This window comes from Cyprinodon variegatus, unplaced genomic scaffold (assembly GCF_000732505.1).
Source record: "Cyprinodon variegatus isolate N-32 unplaced genomic scaffold, C_variegatus-1.0 Scaffold249, whole genome shotgun sequence".
NCBI classification, from domain to species: domain Eukaryota; kingdom Metazoa; phylum Chordata; class Actinopteri; order Cyprinodontiformes; family Cyprinodontidae; genus Cyprinodon; species Cyprinodon variegatus.
The window spans coordinates 1,016,642-1,039,194 of NW_015150702.1; the positions used below are offsets into that span (position 1 = coordinate 1,016,642).

General features: G+C 37.2%; 2 protein-coding genes across 2 annotated transcripts in view; both read left to right on the forward strand.

The window, feature by feature from the left end:
• heatr6 (HEAT repeat containing 6) overlaps positions 1-7,160 on the forward strand; it is a 14,415-nt gene extending 7,255 nt beyond the window's left edge. Inside the window, exons 11-20 of the mRNA XM_015382116.1 lie at positions 431-530; positions 611-993; positions 1,067-1,189; positions 1,291-1,377; positions 2,375-2,509; positions 2,590-2,712; positions 2,788-2,912; positions 5,458-5,554; positions 5,649-5,853; positions 5,994-7,160. Coding sequence (XP_015237602.1) covers positions 431-530; positions 611-993; positions 1,067-1,189; positions 1,291-1,377; positions 2,375-2,509; positions 2,590-2,712; positions 2,788-2,912; positions 5,458-5,554; positions 5,649-5,853; positions 5,994-6,565 — 1,950 coding nt within the window. The 3' untranslated portion in view covers positions 6,566-7,160. The remainder of the gene's footprint in view (positions 1-430; positions 531-610; positions 994-1,066; positions 1,190-1,290; positions 1,378-2,374; positions 2,510-2,589; positions 2,713-2,787; positions 2,913-5,457; positions 5,555-5,648; positions 5,854-5,993) is intronic.
• Positions 7,161-11,318: 4,158 nt separating this feature from the next.
• On the forward strand, positions 11,319-18,746 carry ddx52 (DEAD-box helicase 52). Its single transcript, XM_015382110.1, has 15 exons — positions 11,319-11,459; positions 11,662-11,905; positions 12,327-12,466; positions 12,579-12,764; positions 12,851-12,994; positions 13,234-13,345; positions 13,461-13,533; positions 13,611-13,814; positions 13,895-13,985; positions 14,073-14,195; positions 14,831-14,981; positions 16,873-16,948; positions 17,548-17,619; positions 17,729-18,001; positions 18,194-18,746. Exons 1-15 carry the CDS (start codon positions 11,373-11,375, stop codon positions 18,204-18,206), a joined length of 1,989 nt encoding a protein of 662 aa, XP_015237596.1. The 5' UTR covers positions 11,319-11,372; the 3' UTR covers positions 18,207-18,746.
• Positions 18,747-22,553: the final 3,807 nt, after the last annotated feature.

Sequence of the window (22,553 nt, forward strand, 5' to 3'; positions counted from 1 at the left end):
GATCTTATTAGAACAGATGTGCTGCAATTTAACATGACAAAAAATTCAGAAGGTGGCATTAATGTGCTGTTCAGAGACTTTATCACGACCTTTCCCTATTCGTCTTCAGTTTGCCTTTAATTTATTCTCACGGCAATGTCAAATGACCAAAAAGCTGAACATTCTCTAGAATAAAATATTCATATATTTACTGTAACTGAAAATAAAAAAGAGAAGTTTAATTAGCAGTTCATGTTGCTGCTTTGTATGTTTGTAAGTTGTAAGTATTTTTAATTCAGACTTCCTCTTTTAAGACTTCTTCCTTTTATGGGTAGGATAACACTATAAGGCGCGCCGCACATTTTGAGGGAAAAAAAGACGTTTATATGCGCCTTATAGTTGCGAAAATACGGTAATGTGACAGAAATTGTGATCTCCTCCTGTCTGACAGTGCCTGGCGTTCCTGGTAGCCAACGCTCCCTATCATCGCCTCAGACCTGGTCTGCTGAGCCTGCTCTGGAAGCAGATCCGTCCTTATGTGCGCCACAGAGGTCTGTAACCGCTCTCTGCCCTGGAATGAACTCTTTTGCTTCTTAAAATTCATCTGATTGCAGTAATGCTGTGTCCTCAGATGTGACGGTGCGTGGGGCTGTGTTGAGACTGTACGGTGCCATAGTAACGGCTCAGGCCCCCCTCCCTGAAGTACAGCTTCTCCTCCAGCAACCAGAAAGTCTCAGCAGCGGCAGTTCCTCCGGTATTGTCACTCCACAGGAACCTGCTCTGAGCTGGAGAAACAGGAACGGAGCTTCCTCTCCTGCTCGTACGCCGGCAGCATCCTCTCGCACTCACTCCCCCCACCCTCAAACACCAAAGGAGGAGGAGAACTCGTCACCATGGCTGCTGAAGCTGTGCGTATCTCTGGTGACTCACCCCAGAGAGGAGCAATCAGACAGTGAGGGAGCTGGAGGGGGCCCTGCTTTAGAGCCCTCTCAGGTCCGTCTAGAAGCTCTACAGGTAAGGAAAACGGAAACTGCTCCAAACACTTACAGGTTCATGCTTATTAATTTTACTCTGAATGCGTCCTCAGGTCTTGTCCCACCTGGTACGAGGTTATTTCCCTCTTGCTCAGTCAAGTCTGAATGAGATTGGGCAGCTGAGCACTCGGTGCCTCGGGGAGATGGACCCCTCCATCCAGCTACATAGTGCAAAGGTAACACTTTCCATGCGGAGGAAGCATTTATAAACTTCACTTTAACATGCATTGTTTAGAAAATAGATAAAGCATTGTTTTTTTTTTGTTGTTTTTTGTAGCTGCTAGAGGAGTTTGGTGCAGGAATAATCCAGCAGTACAGAGCTGAGAATAACGTTCCTGAAAGCTCCAGGATTCCTGTAAATCAAGTGAGAACCTTTGCTCCAGTCTCGGGTCATTATCGCTCTGCATTTAGCAGCATTCATCCATCTATCAACAGCTCAGGCTCTGCTGTCTCTGTCTCACATAATGAGTCTGCCACCACCATGTAAGGCTATGGGGAGATTATGTGGACCCAAACAGTGATTTCTGTCCAACTTGGAAAGAATCTTAGGCTACGTTCGCACTGCAGCCTGAAGTGACCCAAATCTTTTTTTTTTTTTTGGCCATATGCGACCTGGATCTGATCTTTTCATGGCAGTCTGAACAACACATATCCGATTTTTTCCAATGCGACCCAGGCCACTTGGTTATGTGGTCCTGAATCCGATACGAATCCGATCTTTTCAAATGCAACCTGTGTGTGAACGGCCAGGCCGGATTAATCCAACCTGAACACCATTAATACCCGACAAAGGTCACTATTCTGTGTCTTGCTATGCAGAAGCGGCAAGAAAAACAACAACCATGGCGGATAATGATGTGGAGAGCTGTATTTATGTTTAAACATATTGAAAAGATTGAGTTTTTATGGTTGGAAAAGACCGCTAGATGCGCGTCGGCACTATCATCCATGGAGCACGCTGGCCTGTGACGTCATTGCGTCCTCTACTGCGCATGCGGGACACTTGCGTTTTATGACTGCAGTTCACACAGGAGAATCACATACAAGTCGCATTTATTTGGAAATATGAACAGCAACGCCGTTTTTCCCCCAAAAAAATCAGAATTGAGCATCAAGGCCTGCAGTGTGAACGTAGCCTTAGACATGTTTCAACATGTTTGCTGATTGTGTGAAACTGAATATAGGACTTTGACTTTTAGCTTGGATGGCTCCTGTTTAGGTGGTTAAATCACTAAAGCTTTTCCAGGTGGTTGTAGGCATGATTTTATAAAATAATCTTTTTTGAATTTAACAAACAGTTGAGCCCTCTATTCTCAGACCTCTGCACAGTGACCTAATTCAGCGCTTGCTCCTGGTTGCAGGTGGTGGCGTTCTGGTCGGATGTGCTGAGCGGGCCACTGAACGCGGCGCTGCAAAACGAACAACATCCCACGCTACAGGCGAGCGCCTGCGACACGCTCGCCTCCATCCTGCCACAGGCCTTTGCTCAGCTTCCTGTCAGTTTTTTTTTTCTTTAACTTCTAATTTATTAAGCTAAAATTGATATTCATGTGGTTGTTATTGATGATGCTTAAAGGATAAAACTCAGCTGATGTGCATCACTGTGCTGCTGGGCCTGACTTACGTTGAGAACTATCTGGTGAAGACGGCAGCTGTCAGGGCTTTGGGAGTTTACATCCTGTTCCCTTGTTTAAGAGAGGTGAGTAAAGTGATGATCATAATCTTTGATTTTTAGAGCATCTCCAGATTTCCTCTCATCAAGTTCTCCTCTCAGGATGTGATGTTTGTGGCAGATACTGCGAACATCATCCTGGCTGCCCTCGATGACCGATTTACAAACGTCCGTGCAAAGGCTGCCTGGTCTTTGGGAAACCTCACAGACACCCTTATCATCAACATGTAAGACAGCTCGAGTTAAAAGAGGCGAGAGTTTGGATCCCTGTGCAGTCTTCAGAAAGCCTGAAGTTTTCTTTTACCATTTTCCAGTTTAGAAAAAGAAAACAGCCTTTTTGAAAAATGTTTTTACGCTCCTTCTATTCTCTAAAATTGAAAAGTCCAATAAAAGCAGCATTTTTTTCCCATTGATTTCATTCAAATTAAGATGTTTTCATCTGTAGTTTGCTTCACTACATGTTGATTTCAACATCGTGTCTATTTGTATTTTTAGCTTTAGCTCACGTTCTAAATGCATTATCAAAATCCAAAACGGGATCCTATCGGAAAAACACTAAATAAAGAACCATTTTTGTTATGTCATTATCAGACAAAAGGATAACAAAGTTTTCAATGTTCTCTTTAAAGAATCTGCACTTGGTCTCCGATGTTAATTGCTTTGTTAAAAATTCTGAAAACCAAAGCTAATTTCAGCCACTGTTCTTCCATCATATTTCTGTCCCTCTGTCTCTGTTCCAGTTAACACATTAAATATCAGGGGGCAAAAAGTCTGTAATAGCAGATTTTATTTTACTGTTAATTTTACAGAGTTCGAACAAGATGAAGCTAAAACTTAACGTTCTTTAAAGGGCATATTTATAGACAAAGACATTCCTTCCTAACTGGAAAATGATTTTATTTTTTATACAGTTTTGGCTTAGCTGAGTTATTTTCTTTCAGCAAGTACTGCGTTTCACATTCTTTAGTCTCTAGTTAACGATACAGTTACCAAATTAACAATTATTTCCATAATACATGAATCCCCATTATTCATGTCAGCCCTAAAACTCATTTATTTACACATTGATTGTTAATCATAGTCTGAAAGTTTTTTTTATATAAAAAGAGTTGTTTGCAAAAATGGATATTAATTTGCTTTGCTTGAAGAAAACCAGATTTGATGCATGTTTAGGATCATTGTACTGCAAATATAACAAACTGCATGATTTTCAACCTATGCGACTAAGACTGCCCCCTTCCATCCAGCCATTTCCTGTACCTGCTTAGTAGGGCTGGGTGATATGCTCTTAAAATGTTATCAGGAGGTTGGATAATATTATTGCGATGACGATAAAAGTGAAGTACTTTTTTGCAGTGTTTCTTAGGTAAGTGTATGGATTTCACTGCTTACCACAGCAATCATAGCCCCACAATCACAATTAATACTCAAATTCGTTTTCCTCGGGACACCAGTTAAATAAAAAATTATTTATTCCACTAAACATCTTGTAGTAACTGCATATAATCATATTCTTTCAGTTTTTAAATGTTCCACTGCATAAAAAAAATACAGAAAATAAGAGAATTTGTTTCTGGAGCTTTTAATCATCATTCGTTCTAATTACGCATTTAGACGATAAATTAAAGTTCTTACTATGACTAGAAACTGATAATGATAAACGATGCAAGAAGTGCCCACCCTTAGTGCTTATTGGGTTGCATGTAGGGCTGAAAAATTAATCAGATTAATCCTGATTAATTGATATAAAAATAATAATTAACTAATTTAGCAATCAATCGTTAACTGGAGCATAGAGACAGTAAAATATGCCTTTAGCTGACAGAGCAACCAATTTAGAGCAGTAATTGTATCAAAACTGTAAGAAAAATTATATAAACATTTTGCATTTAAGATAAAAAAAAATGTGTCAGTTCTGCTCTAAACAGAACTCATAAAGTTTTAGTTTCACCTGATTTAATTTCATTTAAAAAAATCTTCTTTAAAGAACCTTTGGCCAATGAATCGATTAATCGATTAAAAAAAGTTATTGATTTTCAAAATGATCATTAGTTGCAGCGTTTGTTGCGCGGCCCTGATGTTACACCTCAGATGAATAAAACACCACCAGGCTTTAATAGGAGAGGAACCACAAACTTCTGGGACACCAGGGTCCTTGTTCATTACAAAAGATGAACATTCACTGAAATTGCGTCTCCTAAGTTGGTCGTTTCAAGAGTGAAAGTCTGTCAACATGGAGTCAGAAGCACTCAGGAATATTTTTTTCTTTTGTTCCAGTGCATTAAGAAAATAATGGTGGTTTTTGCCATAGAGACAAGTAATATGTTTGGAGGATTCCACAATGAGGCTTTAAGCTAAGCTTAAATTGGTATGGCAGTAGAGCATAGTGTTGGCAGCATGGTGCTGTGGAATTCTATCATCCTCTTAAATGAAAACTGAAATTTTTGGATGTTTAAACAGGATGATTGTCCCAAAAACAGAATAAAAAAAGGAAAATATGTAGCTTTTAGAAACGTGTGATCTCAGCTGGACTAATTGTTTGTGGACTGGGATTAAAACTCTGATCAGTGACTCAAACCAGCTTAATTTAACTACCATGTATCTATAATACAGTGGTCAATATGTTTTTTTTTCTGTTTTAAGGGTCACATCATGTGTAAAGACTGGTAGAAAACGTTGAACTTATTAACAGTGACAATTAGTAACAGGTTTAAGTCTGTGTAAGTTTAACCTCCATTGGATACATCATTGGTATCTGGTCTCTGTCTTTAGGGAGAATTTAGGTGGAGATTTCCAGGAAGAACTGTCCGACATGCTTCTGCTGAAGATGCTGCAGGCAGCAAATCGAGCAGCTGCAGACAGAGACAAGGTAAGGAAGTCTTTAATGCCAGAGAGGAGCACATTAACTCCCCAGATTTAGCTTTTTAAACATCGCCTGGTCTGCCTTTTCTCATTTCTTCCAGGTGAAGTGCAATGCAGTGCGAGCACTTGGAAACCTGCTTCACTTCCTGCGTCAGGGTCAGATGACTCGGTCTGTTTTCCAGCGTCCTTTGGAAGATGCAGTTCGAGCTTTGGTGAAAACCGTCCAATCAGAAGCTACGATGAAAGTCAGGTGGAACGCCTGTTATGCACTGGGAAATGCGTTCAGAAATTCCGCCCTGCCGCTCGGTAAATATTCTTATAACTATCATTACATTCTAGAGTTTAAAGTGAAGTTAATCATAATCATTTAGATGTTTCAGGATGAATGTAGTTCGGTGCTGAATTTCCTTCTTTTTAGTTGTTGGACTTGTGTGTCTTCCTGACAGAGACAGCGCCGTGGTCTGAGGATGCCTTCTCTGCCCTCTGCCACGTGGTCACCTCCTGCAAAAACTTCAAAGTCCGCATCAAATCAGCTGCTGCTCTCGCAGTCCCAGCGCAGCGGAGCTGCTATGGGGACACGAAGCGCTTCAGCTGCGTCTGGCGCTCTCTGGCCACGGCCCTCGAAAACAGCGAAGATGCCGTCAACTTCCTGGAGTACCGCTACAGCGCCTGCCTCCGACACACGCTGTCAGGGGCCCTGCTGCATCTGCTCAGTCTCAGCGAGCTGCAGGACATGCCTGGACTCAGCGCGGCGTTGGCTGGGGAGGAGGGCAGGGGTGTTAGAGAGCATTTAATCAAGTATCTTACAGTGGAGGAAGAAGAAGGAAAAACAGATGAAGCTGGAGAAGAGAGGAACTCTGGGGAGGAAAATAACGGCCCTCAGCAGAGAAGGGTTCAACTCCAGCAGACGGTCGTCAGGCTGAAGAGCCTGAAGGCAGAAGAGGAGGGAGGGGCGGAGGAGAAGGAGGCCGTGGTTCGTTTCCTGGAGGATCTGTTAAGGATATGTGAGGAAATTTAGAAATGTGCTTTTATAATCTGATTTCACTGCAAGTCAGACAAACTGGATTAAAAAGGAAAGGAAGAGCAGATCAGTCATGAACCACATGTTATAATACTGACGTCCATCTGGTTGGTCCACACTACATTGACTTTGACTAAGAGGATCATGTCTGTAGCTTTTAGAACATGTTAACGTTAACGATGCACACAGATTTCTCAGGACTCGCCATCGCTGTGCCTCAGGCTGTCCAACCCTGTGCAGCATTTTGACAGGAATCTCAGAAATCAGACAGGAGGTGAGACAGAGTGGCAAAATAAACGATCTGCCTTGGGAAAATACAGATTAAAATGTTCATATCATAAAGTAGAAACTGTCAGCTTCTGATCATAGAAATAAAGCGGTTCATTAATCTGGCTTTAATTGCTTGATGCCAGTTTTTAAAGTTGATGAACTCTAAAGTTACAAGCTATGTATTAAAGAAGGGTCCCTAAAACTAACTGTTTGTTTAGAAGACTACTGGACAAACCATTCAGTTCCTTGGGAGGAAACACGGCTTTTCTTCAATACAGTAACCTACCATTTCAGTTCTGTTTATTTATATTGCGCCAATTCACAACATCTTAGCCATCTTAGTCATCTTAGCTTAGAGACGCTTCAGTCGCATCATGCAGACTGATTAGTTCTACTTAAAGGAAAACTAGCTGACTGCATCAAGTCATTGGCTTCAATGAGACAGGAGCAGATATACAAGAGGAACACAGAAGCGCTGATCTATAAATAAATTCTATGTTTGAAAAGGTAACGACTAACTAGCTTAATGGGTGGCTCGCTCTGGGAAGGTAACAGGCAGGTGAACTCTGAGCCAGTTTTCATGCCAAAGAGCACACAGTTAGTCACAATAAAAGCTGAATTTATATATTTCTATATCTAGCAGAGAAACAGGATTAAGCACTGAAAAAAACAGGCCCAACTCTATTATTTATAATTGGAGGTGTTGATGGTGTTAGTAGACTGTGATGAATTTTTTCTGCAGTCTTGGGATGATGTGTCAGTTGTAACCATGCACTGATCTATGTTTTACTCTGATTCTTTAAAAATCCCTTTCCCTAATGAAAAGACACAATGCCTTGCACAGGTATTCACACCCCTTCAGCTTTAACATCCTTGACTTCCACATATTTAAATTTATTGTGAAATGGGAAGAAAAATGTGAATGGTTTCATTTCTTTTTTTAAATAAAATCCCGAGTTGAACTAGACTTGATGCCGGGAAATTTTAAAACAGATTTCCCTTTCTTTTCAAAAAACACTGAATGTTCAGTCGATTTACGATAACAACTTTGAAAATATTTTAAACTGTATGGAAGCAATATCTCAGCATCAAAAAGGTGATCATAGTTTACGTCACAATAAGGTTTCTATAAGGGCTCAAATTCTTAAACTTTTGTTTCATTGACTTTAAAATATTTAGGAATTAAAGGTTTGAGCTAGGGTTAGAAAAAGTAATATATGTTCCTCTTTGACTCACATGTGTGATGAAAAAAGGCATCAATAGAGATTAGAGACACAAGGATGATATGTTACTGAAAGCTGATCAAATCTTGCAGGTAAAAAAAAAAGTTAACATAAATGTTCAATGACGCAGGTTTTTTTATTTTTATGACATTGTTTTTTTTCTATGCATACATGCTTTCGTACATTATGGACCTTGCCTGCTCTATAGATTAGTTAAAACGTCATGATCCACTCTGTCATCTCCTGTCAACCTCTTGTCTTTGACACTCAGACCAGCTTTGCTCGCCCTTCAGCAGTGGCTGAAAGGGGGAAATACTGCAATCCTTGGACTAGTTAACCTTTTAGACAGAAACCGTGTGTTATTTGCCACTGAATCAACTTCCTTGAACAAATGAAAAACCAAAAAATTACGAATTCAGAAGCAACAAAGATGTGAGAAATGATCTTATGTTCAGCCTGTTACATCTGTCATTCAAATATGTTTTCCTCTGAACAGCTTAAGTTTGTTAATGTAAAAAAAAAAAGAAGCATGCATAGGTTAAGCAGACTTTGAGGTTTTTTAATTTTGAAAAGATCCTAATGAATCTTCCTCAGGAAAACCAAACCTTGATCATGTCTCTCTAAAGTCATACCTGTAGTTTCTGTAGTTTTGCATAAAATAAAACGTTAAAAAAGCCCCAAAAAAATTATAACAGCACTTTATCGGATGAGTCCTGGTTCCATTTTACACTCCCTATTGTTGCATTTCCATTGTACTATATTTGTTTTCCTAATTTTAATGCCATACAAAATCTGTTGTCTTAACTTTTCCCCATCACTGAGGAAAACTCTTATGTGGAAGTAAATACATGAGAATACCTTTATAGATTTTTCTGTAAATTATTTCTTATAATTGTCATCTTTGTTATTGCTCCTATAATAATAAACATTAATTTACATAAACAAAGTGTATTTGTCCACCCAATGCTTTAGGCAATATATTAGTTATGTTAAGGTAAACTATATTTTAAGAAAACCTGTAATTAGTTTGTAAATCTAAATCAAATCTGGACATCAATGTGATTAATTGCAGTTATTCAATATAACTGACAAATTTACTTGCAACAAACCATGTCATCATCATTAGACCAGTATTGGGTCTGGTGACATTAGATGGACATACAAAATATTTAATTATAAAGAGTAATTGAACGGTAAACTGTCATAACTCCTGTTTTCTTTATGCACTGCTGATAACTGGCTGATCTCTACATTTGATCTGCAGCACCAGCTTCCTGCTGTGCCTCTTAAATCACATAGAAACAGCCAGGGTGTATTTAATCGCAATGTGCAATAACCTGAGTGTTTTGTGCACCTGAGGCTGAATTTAAAGCCTTTTAAAAATGGTAAAGGCCAGATATGCAAAACCTTGATCCATACAATTTGTTATACCGCCCATCACTTCATGTTGCTGCTCACAATTTTAGTATTTAAAGTAGAATACAATGCAATTTGAATAAGAAAATCAAGAGTCTACAATAATTGACAGAATTGATCAAACATTACACAGAATGCGTCGTTCTGATGGGTTAAATATTACCCGTTTTATTCTGTTCTGGTTTGTAATTGAGGCTAAAATTTGAAGACAATATTTTTTTTGCTTAGACTTTGATGCTATAATGTTGGTGTGCTTTTGTCAGATGTTTGTAATGTAGCATAAAATTAGTTTTAATGTAAAGTGTATCCAGTTTATGCACAGTAAGTCTTTATTACCCATCTATTAGTTTAAGACTTTCATAACCTGTTTGGGTTAACTATGGGTTAACTATTGGATTAAGATCTGGATGTTCCTTTGCTTTAAACTATAGTTTAAATGTTTTTATTCCTGAGCCAAATGCTTCTCTATTTTTCCTTTATACACAGAGCCTATAATGGTGAAAATAATATTGGCCATCTCTTAATGTCTCTTGTTCTTTGAGCAAACTTGCTTTTAGAGAATAATTTGATTAGGACAGTTTAGGGGAAGATTGTAAGTGAAGCAGCTTCCTTGCTGATGTGACTCCGGCCTCATGGCAGCATTGAAGTGTTTTTGACCGGCCAATCAGATTTCCAGATTTCCCAAACAGATTTTATGCTGTCTAATTCTGGTTCTTCTTACAGAATATCAATTTAAGTTTTGAGCTGTTTGCAACAAACTAATGCAACATGTGAAAACAGGACTTTATAGGATAAGTCCTTGCATTGCACTTTATATTGCAGCAAAAAAAAAAGAAAAAAAGATTTGGATGTTTTCTTCAGGGGTACAAATTTCTTTTTTTACTAGGCCATGACCAAAAGTTGCTGCCTCCCTCTGCAGAAACCTTCACACATCCCTGTTGCTATTTGTTAGCAAGCTCTGCACTGGTGGGAATCTGGTCTGTTCACAATCCTTTTTCAGAGATGCTCCTGGTCACTGAAGGCTTTGGGACTGAATGAGTAGTGGATTCGGGATCAGTCTTCTAATAACCATGTCCTAGTATATGAAAGTGTTAATGACATTGCGTTTTTTTTTTTTTTTTTNAGAGGGTTTTATAAAACTCAGAACATATTAGGAAAAAGAATAAATAGAAAGGAGGTGATAGTGATAACAAGGTTAAGATTTGGGCATACAGGACTTAATTATACAGTTTTCAAAATTCAAAAGCATACTACTGGCAAATGTGATTACTGTGGAAAAGATGAAACAATAGAACATGTTATACTGGAATGTCATAAATATGAAAGTGAGAGAAGATATATGAGGAGAGGGTTTGAATGTATTAAGGAAAAGAGTAATTATTAATTTAGTAGATATTTTGAGGAAGAATTTGGGGAGTAGACATATGCAAATAGTTATTTGATTTTAAAAGAAATCTAAATAATTTCATAGAATTTATAGACTATAGAGAGGGTGAATGTGTATAAAATTAGACGGGTAGAGTACAAAGTTACGTCTAAGTATGTATATGCGTGTGTGTATATATGTATGTATGTATATATATATATATATATATACACACACATAGATATTTATGTATAGATATAAATGTATATATCTAAAAAAAACAAGAGTCAGTTAAAAATCACTATTAAGTGAAATAAAATAAAATCATTAAATAAGGAGCTGGATAAAATGTAGTTCTCCATCACCTGACACAGTACATAAAAGAGAGACAGCAAGCCCTGCTGACATAAAATATGTCCCCACAAGAAGTAATGGCCACCAGGGGGCAGCAGAGGAAGCAGAGGTTGGACGTGACCCGGATGTTGATAATCACTACGTGAATCCTACAAACCACGCTGCTGCCGCAGCAATGGACGCTTTTGAACTGTTTAAGAAACTCGGGGCCGGAGCTAAATTTGACTTAAAGAGATTTGGCCAAGACGCTGCTCGGTTTAAGGTTGGTATCAATTATTGATCATAACCGGGAAGTCGCGGCTAACAATTATAGCTACTGCCCATTTTGGCTAGCAGCAGTATCAGTGGCTTCTCACACTTTTTATTTATTTATTCCTATTTGATAGTTAAATGTGGTATAATTGTTGAAATCATGTATAGCAACTGAAAAGCTTATCCTAATATGTCTTTTTTACTCAAACTAGGTGGCCAGATCTCAGGGTGGGGAACTATCGCTGGATTCCCTTTCTGGGATCAACTACTTCGGCCCAGGGGCGGCTAATGGAGTCCAGAGCTGGAGCCAAGGAGAGAATGAAGAGGAGAAGAAAGACTGTGAGAGCAGTGACAGTGAAAACTCAGAGGAGGGTGGCAAAAGAAAGCACAAAGTGCAAGAAAAAGACGTAAAGCAGAAAAACAAGAAAACTAAAATCAATCAGGTGGATGAGAAAGGTAAGATGGATCTAGTGTTAGTGTTTCTTTCCCCCTGAATCTGGGTAACTATGACGCGAAAACAATCATATATGCTGGTTTCTTGTATTTCAGAAGAGCTTAGTACTAATATAAAAAAGAAAATAAATGGAAAAAATTCCAATTTAGAGTTTTGTGAAAGTTTTTATAAAGCTTGTTCATGCTTTGCCACATTACTTTTTTGTTTTTGAGTTGTAGATGGGGATATTTTCCCCCCTTTTAATGTAATACATGCATCTTGGGTGTAACAAATACAAAATCTGGTGTCTGCTGCAAAGTTTGACCTTTGCAGCAGCTGGTCTTCTTTAGATGTATGTTTTAAAGTTCATCAATGAGATCCACTTCATTGCATCAAGAGGAAACTGCATAAAGAATTTTTTTGTGTGTGTGCCTTTAATGCCAGGTTATAAAAGGCCGCTGAATGAGACCCAGAAAGGTGGCATCACCTGGACTTCCTCCCTGGACAGAAAGATCCAAAACCTACAGAAAGATGGGGAAGAGAAATCTTCGCTTAAGAGGCTGAAGCATCTTCATCAGGAGAAGGTCTCCTTTAACCAAAACACTCAAATAGATTATTTGTCAGCTTTTGTATAAATTGAATGTCCACTCAAAGAACTCTTCCTCCTTAAAGCTTTTATTCTTGTTGTGACTCCAGGTGAATCGTATCCGCGCACAGCACCGTATAAATGTCCATGGCAGTGATGTGCCTGACCCAGTTTGCTCATTTGAGGAGCTTCAGTCTGAGTATCATATCAACCCGCGCGTCATCCAAAACCTCAAGGAAGCAGGACTAAACACGCCAACACCGATACAGATGCAGGCCATACCCCTCATGATGCATGTGGGTTAAAAAGCTTTTGCGAGTACCCAAGCAAAGCACAGAGCTCTGATTTCAACTGAAATAATTTTAATGGTTTTCTCTTTTAGGGTCGGGAGTTGTTAGCCTGTGCTCCTACAGGATCTGGAAAGACTTTGGCCTTCTCTCTTCCTCTGCTCGCTCACCTGCAGCAGCCAGCAAACTTGGGCTTCAGAGCTCTGATTATCTCTCCAACCAGAGAACTGGCCAGCCAGGTGAACACACACAACTCTATGCTGATAGCTTGGAAATCTGTCTTCTGAAACTAATCTTGATTTTTATCCGAACAAAAAAGGGAAAAAAAGAAAGAAAAAAAACCGCAACTCAAAAAAAAATTGAAGTGGTAAAAAAAAAAATAACCGGGTTAGGCTTTGTTACACAATTTGTGCCAGTTTATAGCTGTCATATGCACTGAGTTTGTTTGCATGCAGACACTCAGATTTGTTGTGTTCAGACCTACAGGGAGCTGCTGCGCCTGTCGGAGGGCGTCGGCTTCAGAGTTCATATCATTGATAAAGCTTCTCTGGCAGCTAAGAAATACGGTCCGCAGTCCAATAAAAAGTATGGTGAGTTGTTGCTAATTTTTTTTCTTTAAAAATAATCCAAATCTTTTCTATTTGGTTTTTCGGTTTGTTTGTTTTTTCACTTTATAATTCTTATTTTTGTGTTCTTTCTGTGCAGATATACTCGTCAGTACTCCAAACAGACTGATCTACCTTCTCAATCAGGATCCTCCAGGAATCAACCTGAGCAGGTAACCTGACTTTCCTGGCTTCTGTTTTCACTCATTTCATGTCTGGCCTCGCTCCAAACGTGCCTTTCGTCCCTCAGTGTGGAGTGGCTGGTTGTTGACGAGTCTGATAAGCTTTTCGAGGACGGAAAGACGGGCTTCAGGGAGCAGCTGGCGACCATTTTCCTTGCATGTTCCAACGCTAAGGTGCGCAGGGCTTTTTTTAGCGCTACTTGTACGCAAGAGGTGGAACAGTGGTGCCGTCTGAACCTTGACAACCTGGTTTCTGTAAACATCGGACACAGGTTAGTCTCTCCCAGCCAGACTGAATACATCTGTGTTTATTTTTGTTTAATTTTTAAAACATAAAAAACATTCTCTGTAGAAATGCAGCAGTGGAGACGGTGGAACAGGAGCTGCTGTTCGTCGGGACAGAGAACGGGAAGCTCGTGGCCATGAGGGACCTCATCAAAAAAGTCAGGAAGCTCACAAAGAGCATAGAGTTTTACCTTTTTTTTTTTTTTTCTGGTCAAATGAAGCACGTTCTCCTTGTTTTGCTCCAGGGCTTCCTGCCTCCCATGCTGGTGTTCGTTCAGTCCATAGAGCGAGCGCGGGAGCTCTTCCACGAGTTGGTGTACGAAGGCATCAATGTTGACGTGATCCACGCCGAACGCACGCAGCAGCAGGTAAAAACCACCTGTTAAAATATTAACATTTTTCCTTCATCCATCCATCCGTCCATCATTCTGTTTTAGTCCATCTATTTTACCAGCTGTATACCTATTTATCCATCTCTTCCTCCATCCATTTGTTTATCCGTACATCAGGTATTAATTAGATTGTGATGCTTTGCGGAATTTAAACATCTGTTTCAGTCTTTTTTGACTTTAGATTTTAAGGCTGCAACAACAAGCTCATAAATGAAAATGTTGATTTTTGTAAAATAACTCACTTTATTATGAAGAAATAGTCATCTGTGGCATTAGTCACACTTTACAGCTAAACTGCAACCAGATTGGTGTTTACTCATATTTAGAAAGATGTTTTTTGCTTTGGAATAAACAGATGAAAGCTTCAAAAGATAATAATTCATCAATCCTTCGTGTTTTTCAGGGTGTAAACATTAACTTGTATAATCGTCACAATTAACCAAAATGCGTGGCACTATAAAATGTACAATAATTTCTTTTGTATTTCCATTGGTTTGTCAATTGATCAGTGACTTTATCCATTGAGTCTGGTAAAGGTTGTAATTTTATCAGGTAAATGGTCCAGGAACCCAGTGAGATTAATGGCGCCTCGACTGGCTCCTGTGTTTCAGAGGGACAATGTGGTGAACAGCTTTCGTTCGGGTAAGATCTGGGTGCTGATCTGCACGGCTCTGCTCGCCAGAGGAATCGACTTCAAAGGTGTCAACCTGGTGCTGAACTATGACTTCCCGACCAGCGCTGTGGAGTATATCCACAGAATCGGTGGGTTTCAAGGGAAACAAGGACTTTTTGACTCTGTTTACCATTTGAGCTTCAATAGAGCTGCTACATGAAGCTGGTTGATTGTGGAAATATGTGATGTAACAAAAGTGTATTTAGCTAATCAAATAATTAGTTTATTTTGTTTGATTGATGAGTGAAAAGTTTAATATGTACAGGTATAACTTTCTTAGCTTGGCAGACATTATGCCTCCAAACAGACCAGGGGTCCGTTTCAGGAAGTAGGTTTACTAAAAACTCTTTAAGTTTTCTAAGCCTGAAATATGGGAAACGATGACTTTTCCGGTTCACAAAGAGAGTTTCATCAACCTCTGTTTCAGTCACCATAGTAACGTTCTCCTCAGAGCTAACCTGGTCAGGAGCAGGTTTTCTTCATTAACTTCTAAGAGTCCTCTTCCTCCGCTCTCCTTACAGCCAATCACATTGTTATATTTCCTGATTTAGTCCGATTTTTGTCTTGGTTTTATGCATAAAAAATGTATGTATCATTCCCTAGGTCTGTTACAGACATTACCTTTTAAAATCAAACATTGCATGTCCGTTTGACGAGGATCTTATCAAAGAATGTTCGGCATTAATTCAAAGAGAAAAATATTTATAGGGAGAGAATTCTACAACTAAGTTGACTGGATATGAAATTTGTTTTTAGTTTGTTTAATATGAGAGACATTTTATTATTTATTTTTACTGTACATGAAGAACTACTGAAATTATTTTCAGATTACACATAAATAGATTAATTAATTCTGCAGGGGGAAAATGAATTACTTTAGGGTTAGGATTAATTCAGTTATAACAACCTAATGAGCCTACAGGCACAATCTGATGCCATTCTATGGGACTGATAGCCGCTAATAATAACCATTTATAGGGATAACCTCCGAAGCACGGCTGCAAACAGCCATTTAGTATTTAATGTGTAAAAGACAGAATCAAAATGCAGAAACCCATGAAATGAACAGGTTCTATCTAGAACAGAATTTTTATTTTTCCTTTTCATCTGCTGCCCGATGATTTCACCTAAATACATACATTGATTCACTACCATTCAAGAAATTACCCATGATGTTATTGTGGTCAAAACAAACTGGCAAGCTGTTTTGATATTTACTAGTTTTACTGAATATGTATTCCAGATATCTGGAAAAAAAACTAAATTTTCTTTGTCTAAATGACCATTTCAAACAAAATGACATTCTTCGCATAAGGAATAGATGAAAAAATTTCAGATCTCCATATTCCTATTGTTAGTGGTCAGCATTTGTATTATTTTGATTATGAAGAAATGCATTTAAGATATCATAAATACATCAGTCAAGCTGATGAATGTCAAAACGGCCACTTAAAATGTGTAAATATTTCTAGATATAAAAAACATAAATCTTACTAGTATAATTAGAAACTAGTATAGTAGAAACCAAAAACTCAGAGTTCCCATCTTTAGGCTAGATCAATTTAGAGTTGTGGATTTGAATCAGAGTTTGTTAAACCTGCTTTGTGAAATGGACCCCTGGGCAATCACAGCGGTTTTCATGAACGCTGATGTCATTTTAACTTTTTGCCAGAGTGCAGACCTCTACAAAAACTGCAGCTTTTGCTACATCCATTAATATGCAAACTGTAAATATTAAACTGTAAATAATGTACGGTTTTTGACCTTATTAGTGTTCTAAGTGAGGTATTGTTTCAGCAAACATGCTTTAGTATGTAAACTCATTCTAACCATTATTGGGAATGCAAAATGAGTTGATGATTGCAATAATCCAATAATCACGATCGATCTTGTGAATTGTTAAAGTGCAAACTTTGAAGGATTTTATTTTAATACATATTTTATATCTAGACTTTGTTTAATTACCTCTTTACCCCTCAGGTCGTACGGGAAGGGCAGGACATCGGGGGAAGGCCATCACTTTCTTTACGGAAAACGACAAACCATTGCTGCGGAGGTACAAATCAACCTGGCCGTTTTAAAACCAGGAGGCAAAGCATGACTCAAATATTGTGTAGATAATCCCCTTCTTAGTTTACTATAGGTGCCATTTGAGGCTGGGATGTAAAGCAGAGGAGCTAAAACATTTCATCTGTGAGTCGGTTCAGGGCTTCGATTGTTAAAGGTTAAGAAATGGCAGCATTATTTTTGGGGGATTCAGTATGACTAGATTTATGCATAGCTGTGAACTGCAGAAATATATTAAACATATGATACCTTGGTTGTTGTTATCCTCCTTTACCTCACTACCCATAATTTAAATCCAATGCAACCAACGGTCTTAGATATTGACCTATAGAGACGTTTTAAAAATTACTTGGTTAAAAAACATTATCCAGAGCTTCGGAAATGCCTAACAAAGGTCTTACAACCTCTAAAATGGAAAAATATGGCAAAACTGAAAGACCTCTGAGCCATCCTGCACAGGTTGAGAACATCTGGTAAAAAGATCCATTAGTTTGACCTTTAATGATGAGTGAGACAATCTGTTCTTTAAGAATAAAATATGCTTTGGTCTTTCTTGTTAATATGTTTATGTATGTCTCATCTAAACAGCATTGCTAATGTTATTAAACAAGCTGGGTGCCCTGTACCGGACTACATGATCGGCTTCAAAAAGATCCACAGGTTGGTGAGATTTAGGATTTTAACCTTCTAGCTACATCTGATATAATGCTTTCAAGAAGCCCCTTGCTGTCTGAAGTTTAGTCATCAGCCTATTTTGCTTTTCTTTTAGCAAAGTAAAGCGAAGACTAGAGAAGAAACCTCCTAAGAGAGACACCATTTGCACAACTCCTCGCTTCCTCATGAAGAAGAAAGCCAAAGCAGAGAAAAAAGGACAGAAGAAAGCGTCAAAGGAAAAAGGAGAAAATGACCCACCGACAGCACAACAGCAGGACAAGAAGAAGAAGAAAAAGAGCGGAAAGGCTCAAAAAGGACAGAAAGAAGGAAATCCCAAAGAATTAGTTCAAAAAAAGGGTTCAAAGTCATCTGGAGCCAAATTGAAAAAGTAAAGATGTTTTTACCGCTTGCTTATTGAAAAATCTTATGTTATATATATATATATATATATTTCAAATTCCTGCATCAGTTTAATCAAAGCAATGCATATTGTAAATATTTATAAATCAGGACCAACAGTATAGGAATCACCATTAATATTATTATTGTAACAATAAAAATTTTCTTTTTTTTTAACCAGAAACAGAGCCTGAGGAACGCATCAAAGGTGAAGACAAAAGAGGCTGCAAGCAGGCTGATGGTTAACATTCTAGGTATTTTATTTTATTTTTTTCCACAGTTGTGCTTTGTATAATAAGAATAAAGAAAAACTTTTATACATAGTCATTTTTTCATTCTTTAATTCTTTATTAGATTGTTCATCACAGATAAACATTCCCTGCTAATATTGTCAGTTTAAACTGGTGTTTAACGCTATAGGTGTTTCTGCAAATTAGAGTATCACTGAGAAGTTTATTTCAGTCATTTAGTTCAAAATGTTACATTTATATATTAATCATACTAAATCTTTCAAATATTTTATCCGTTGCTTTAGATTATCAGGGCTTAAATGTCAAACCCCAAACTAAGTTACGTGTAATTACTGCAAAGCTTGCTGTTTAGGGCGTTGCAGGCACATTAAAGAGAAATTGGGGGGAGTCATGCAGATCTACGGCCTACAGAGGTAATGCAATGCCTTATTTATGTGATGTTTCACCTTTTCAAATAAACTTTTTTTTTATGTTACCGATTTAAATGAGCCTTATCCTTTATCTAAATGAGTATTCTGGAATTGGAAGAGCAAAATGGAAATAATTAGATAAGATAAGGTTTGTTCTCATTCTGTGGCACATGGTGGCTCCCAGCATTGGCAGCGCATAGAAACCTGATTATCACAAAAGGTAAGCATTCAGATTGTAAATAAGCATAAAACTTGTTGAGAGCTAAAAGGTAAGTAAATGTATCTGTCAAGTGAGTAAATCAGCTTACGGTATTTATTTTTGTGAAATGATATTCTCCATTTATTTTAAAAAGTCAGTGGGTTACATTTGGTTACAGCAGAGTTCAGTGCCTTATGTAATATTTTAAATATATATCCTTTTTTTCAACAGAGTTGAGTAAAACACTCATATTGTCAAAGCAACATTTAAAGTACTTGTGACCTGTCTAGGGTGAACCCTGCTTTTTGCCCATGCAGATTGGCACTAGACCCACCATGACACTGATGGATGAAACAGGGGAAGTTGGATGGATGGACAATATTTAAAGCTTGACTACAATAAAAAAAAAAAAAAATCCTTTTAAACATTGAAAGTTTAACTCTGAAGTTGGTGGCCTTAAATTGTGTAGAAACTATTATTGATTTTATTTTATTTTATATTTTGTCATAAGTGCTCTTGAAAGAAGCAGGTAGACAGAGAGCGGGAATGATAATGATGAAAGGATTTAATGAGCTTTATCACTGATGCATTAGAATCAGCCCCCATAAAAAAACAATCTATCTTTGTTGATGTAAATTTGGCAAATTTGAAAATGATCCAAGTGTAGCCTTGTATGTTACTGGAGTACTAGAATTAAATTAAAGTATCTGGTCTGTGTCCACTGTCTTTTGGCAGAATCAAAATGTTAAATACCAGGGCTGAAACAATCAGATTAATAGATTTTTGAAATATTCTGCAACTAAGTCAGTAATCGGTTAATCGTTAACTGGAGTATAGAGACTCAAACGTGGCTTTAGCTGACAGAGCAACCCAGTAAGAGCAGTAATTATATCAAAATTGTAAAAAATAAAATATAAATATTTTGCATTTAGGATCAAATAAAAACATTGTTTTCACCTGTCTATATACGGTCTCCAGAACTCAAGTGGAAAAGTTGTAGTCTCACCTGGTTTAATCTTGTAAAAAGTTTTAGTTGCAGCCCTATTAAATACATTACTATTTTTAAACCAACTCTAGTTTATTCTTGAGTTATGAGTCAATTTTTTTTTCCTTCATATATTTAAAGTGGTCTAGATCAGAGATTTATAAACTTTTCAGCATTTGACCCAGAAAATGGTACTGAATTTGACTCATGACCAAAACAAATAGTTGAGTTTGCAAACATTTCTTTAAAAACAATTAACAGTTTAAAAAGTTTCCAAACAGCAGTAGTAACTATAGTAACCAGTTTTTGTTCATTTTTAAGTAAGTCTTTAAGTAAGCTCAATCTTATGACCCCATACTAGTTGGGACCCAAAGTGAAATCATGACCCCAACTTTGGGACTCAGTGGTCTATATCAAACGCACCTAAAGGTAATTTAGTCTCTTAGTTTGGCTTCTAAGAGATCTAAAGATTGTCTGCTTTGTATCATAGATCCTACCAATTTTAAGCATAAAATGCATTTAGCATTATACACTGCTATGAAAGCTACCAGCTGCCTGGAGATGTATGACAGACCACTGATAGATGAAGGTTTCTGATAAACTTCTCCAAGTCTGAGGAATGCTCCCCCTGACCATCTGAGGACACCACAGATGATGATTTTTAAACATGCATTAAAATACACCTTTTTAAGAAAACTTGACTGAACTCCTACTTGTTCACTTTTCACCTCATTTGTTGCTGTTTTTTCAGTACTTGTTTTATCATATAAGAGATAGGAATTTTCTTTAGTAGGTTAGGGTTAGTTTTCCAGAATTCAATTACCTACACATGTTCATTATAAAGATTTTTCTTAGGGGGGGACAAAATGTTTGTCCAAAATGCAGGTTCTAAAGAAAAAAGTATAATCAAATACCATAGTAGGGCAATATAATCAGTACATTTAAAAAAAGAAACGGGATGATGAGCACATTCACTGGGATGGTTGTAGATTTTCTTGTTTTCTAGGAGATGAGGAAACCGGTGCACTTAATGTCCTATGCTGACAAGCTTAACGGAGATGCTGATTAATCTCCCAACAGGACTTGTTAGCTGCCCACAATGTCTAATGCACCAGTAACTGATTTAATTACCATGGTATGAATGTCCTGGTTGTCCTGCTATCTGGACTAAAGACGTCATTTTTTAAAATTGAGAATCTGTTAAGAAAAATATGAGAGACCAAATTCAACAATGCAGATATCAACAAACTGAGGTTCCAAAATGTCTCTATTGTGGGTCAATAAAGGAATGTTCTATTCTTTAACAGTAGAGTCACAGAATGATCAATTATGGCAGACTGTTTTGACATTTATTAACTTCATTGAATATGCAATCCAGATGTCTCAAATGCATTTATTCCTAGTCAAAATAAAAATTTCAGATATCTTTAATAGTATTCTTCCTATCTAAAATAGATATGTCAGATATCTGAAATATAATTCTTACTAGTACAAATAACACCAAATTTCCCATTCATGTGTATTTACTTACAGATATCTAAAATATCATTCTTCCTATCTAAAAATGGATTCTGAAAAGGGTGGATTCTAATCTCAGATCTCCATAATAGTTACTGCTGGTCATAATTACTATTTCAGATATCCAAATAGAATATAACATTACAGATATCCAGAATCAAATTCTGGACATCTAAAATATATTTCTGCTAGAAGAATTTTCAATAAAGATATCACTTACTTATTTTATGACTATTAGAATTCCAAATATCTTAATTTTAATAATGCCTATCTAAAATTTAGTTTTAGATACTTTCAAAAGAATAATGAGGCTCCGTTTTAACATAAAATAGACAGGCTGACTAGTCACATTTCTATTTTAGATAGCACTAAAACATTCTACAATTACAATAATCCAGTCAGAATTGTGTTTTAGATATCACTTATTACATTTCCGCCTGTAGAAATTAAATTTAAAGTAATCAAAATTTGTACTAGTAAGGACTACATTTCAGATATTTATAAATCTTAACTTATTTTAAGTGGCTGTTTTAATATATATTTTTCTGTATTTCGGATATCTTTAATAGTATTCCTGCAATCTAAAATGAACATTTCAGATATCTGAAATGTAATTCTTAGTAGCACAAATGGTGTCACTTTTCCTAATTCATGCGTATTGGGCCGTTACTTTCAGATATCTGAAATGATATCTAAAATGATAAATCTAAAATAAACATTCTGGATCTCTGAAAATGAATTTCAGATCTCCGTAATACAATTTTACGGATCATGATTTTTATTTCAGATATCAAAAATGAAGAAAACATTGCAGATATCTAAAATATAATTTTACTAGTACAAAAGTCTTTAAAAATATCTACAACTACATTTGTACTAGGAACAATTTAGTTGTGGATATCCATAATTCCCATTCTTCCTATCCAAATTAGAAATGACTGCTTTTATGGCAGGCAGTTTTGATATTTATTAGAAGCGATGTCCTCTCTATTGCTCCATTTGTTGATCTCTCTAAAAAAAGATTCCTCCTGGTCAAAACTACATTCCTACCAGCCAGAAATGTACATATAGATATCCTAAATTACATTTTTTGCCAGCAAAAATTTAATTTCAGGACGCCAAAAATATAATTGTACTAGTAAGTATAAACTTTCAAATGCATAGAAATCTTAACAAAT

Coding starts and splice junctions, on each gene's coding strand:
- ddx52 (XM_015382110.1), top strand. CDS start 11,373: ATGGACGCTTTTGAACTGTTTAAGAAACTCGGGGCCGGAGCTAAATTT. Junction 12,467..12,578: donor AGCATCTTCATCAGGAGAAG/GTCTCCTTTAAC, acceptor TTGTGACTCCAG/GTGAATCGTATCCGCGCACA. Junction 13,346..13,460: donor GCAGTCCAATAAAAAGTATG/GTGAGTTGTTGC, acceptor CTTTCTGTGCAG/ATATACTCGTCAGTACTCCA.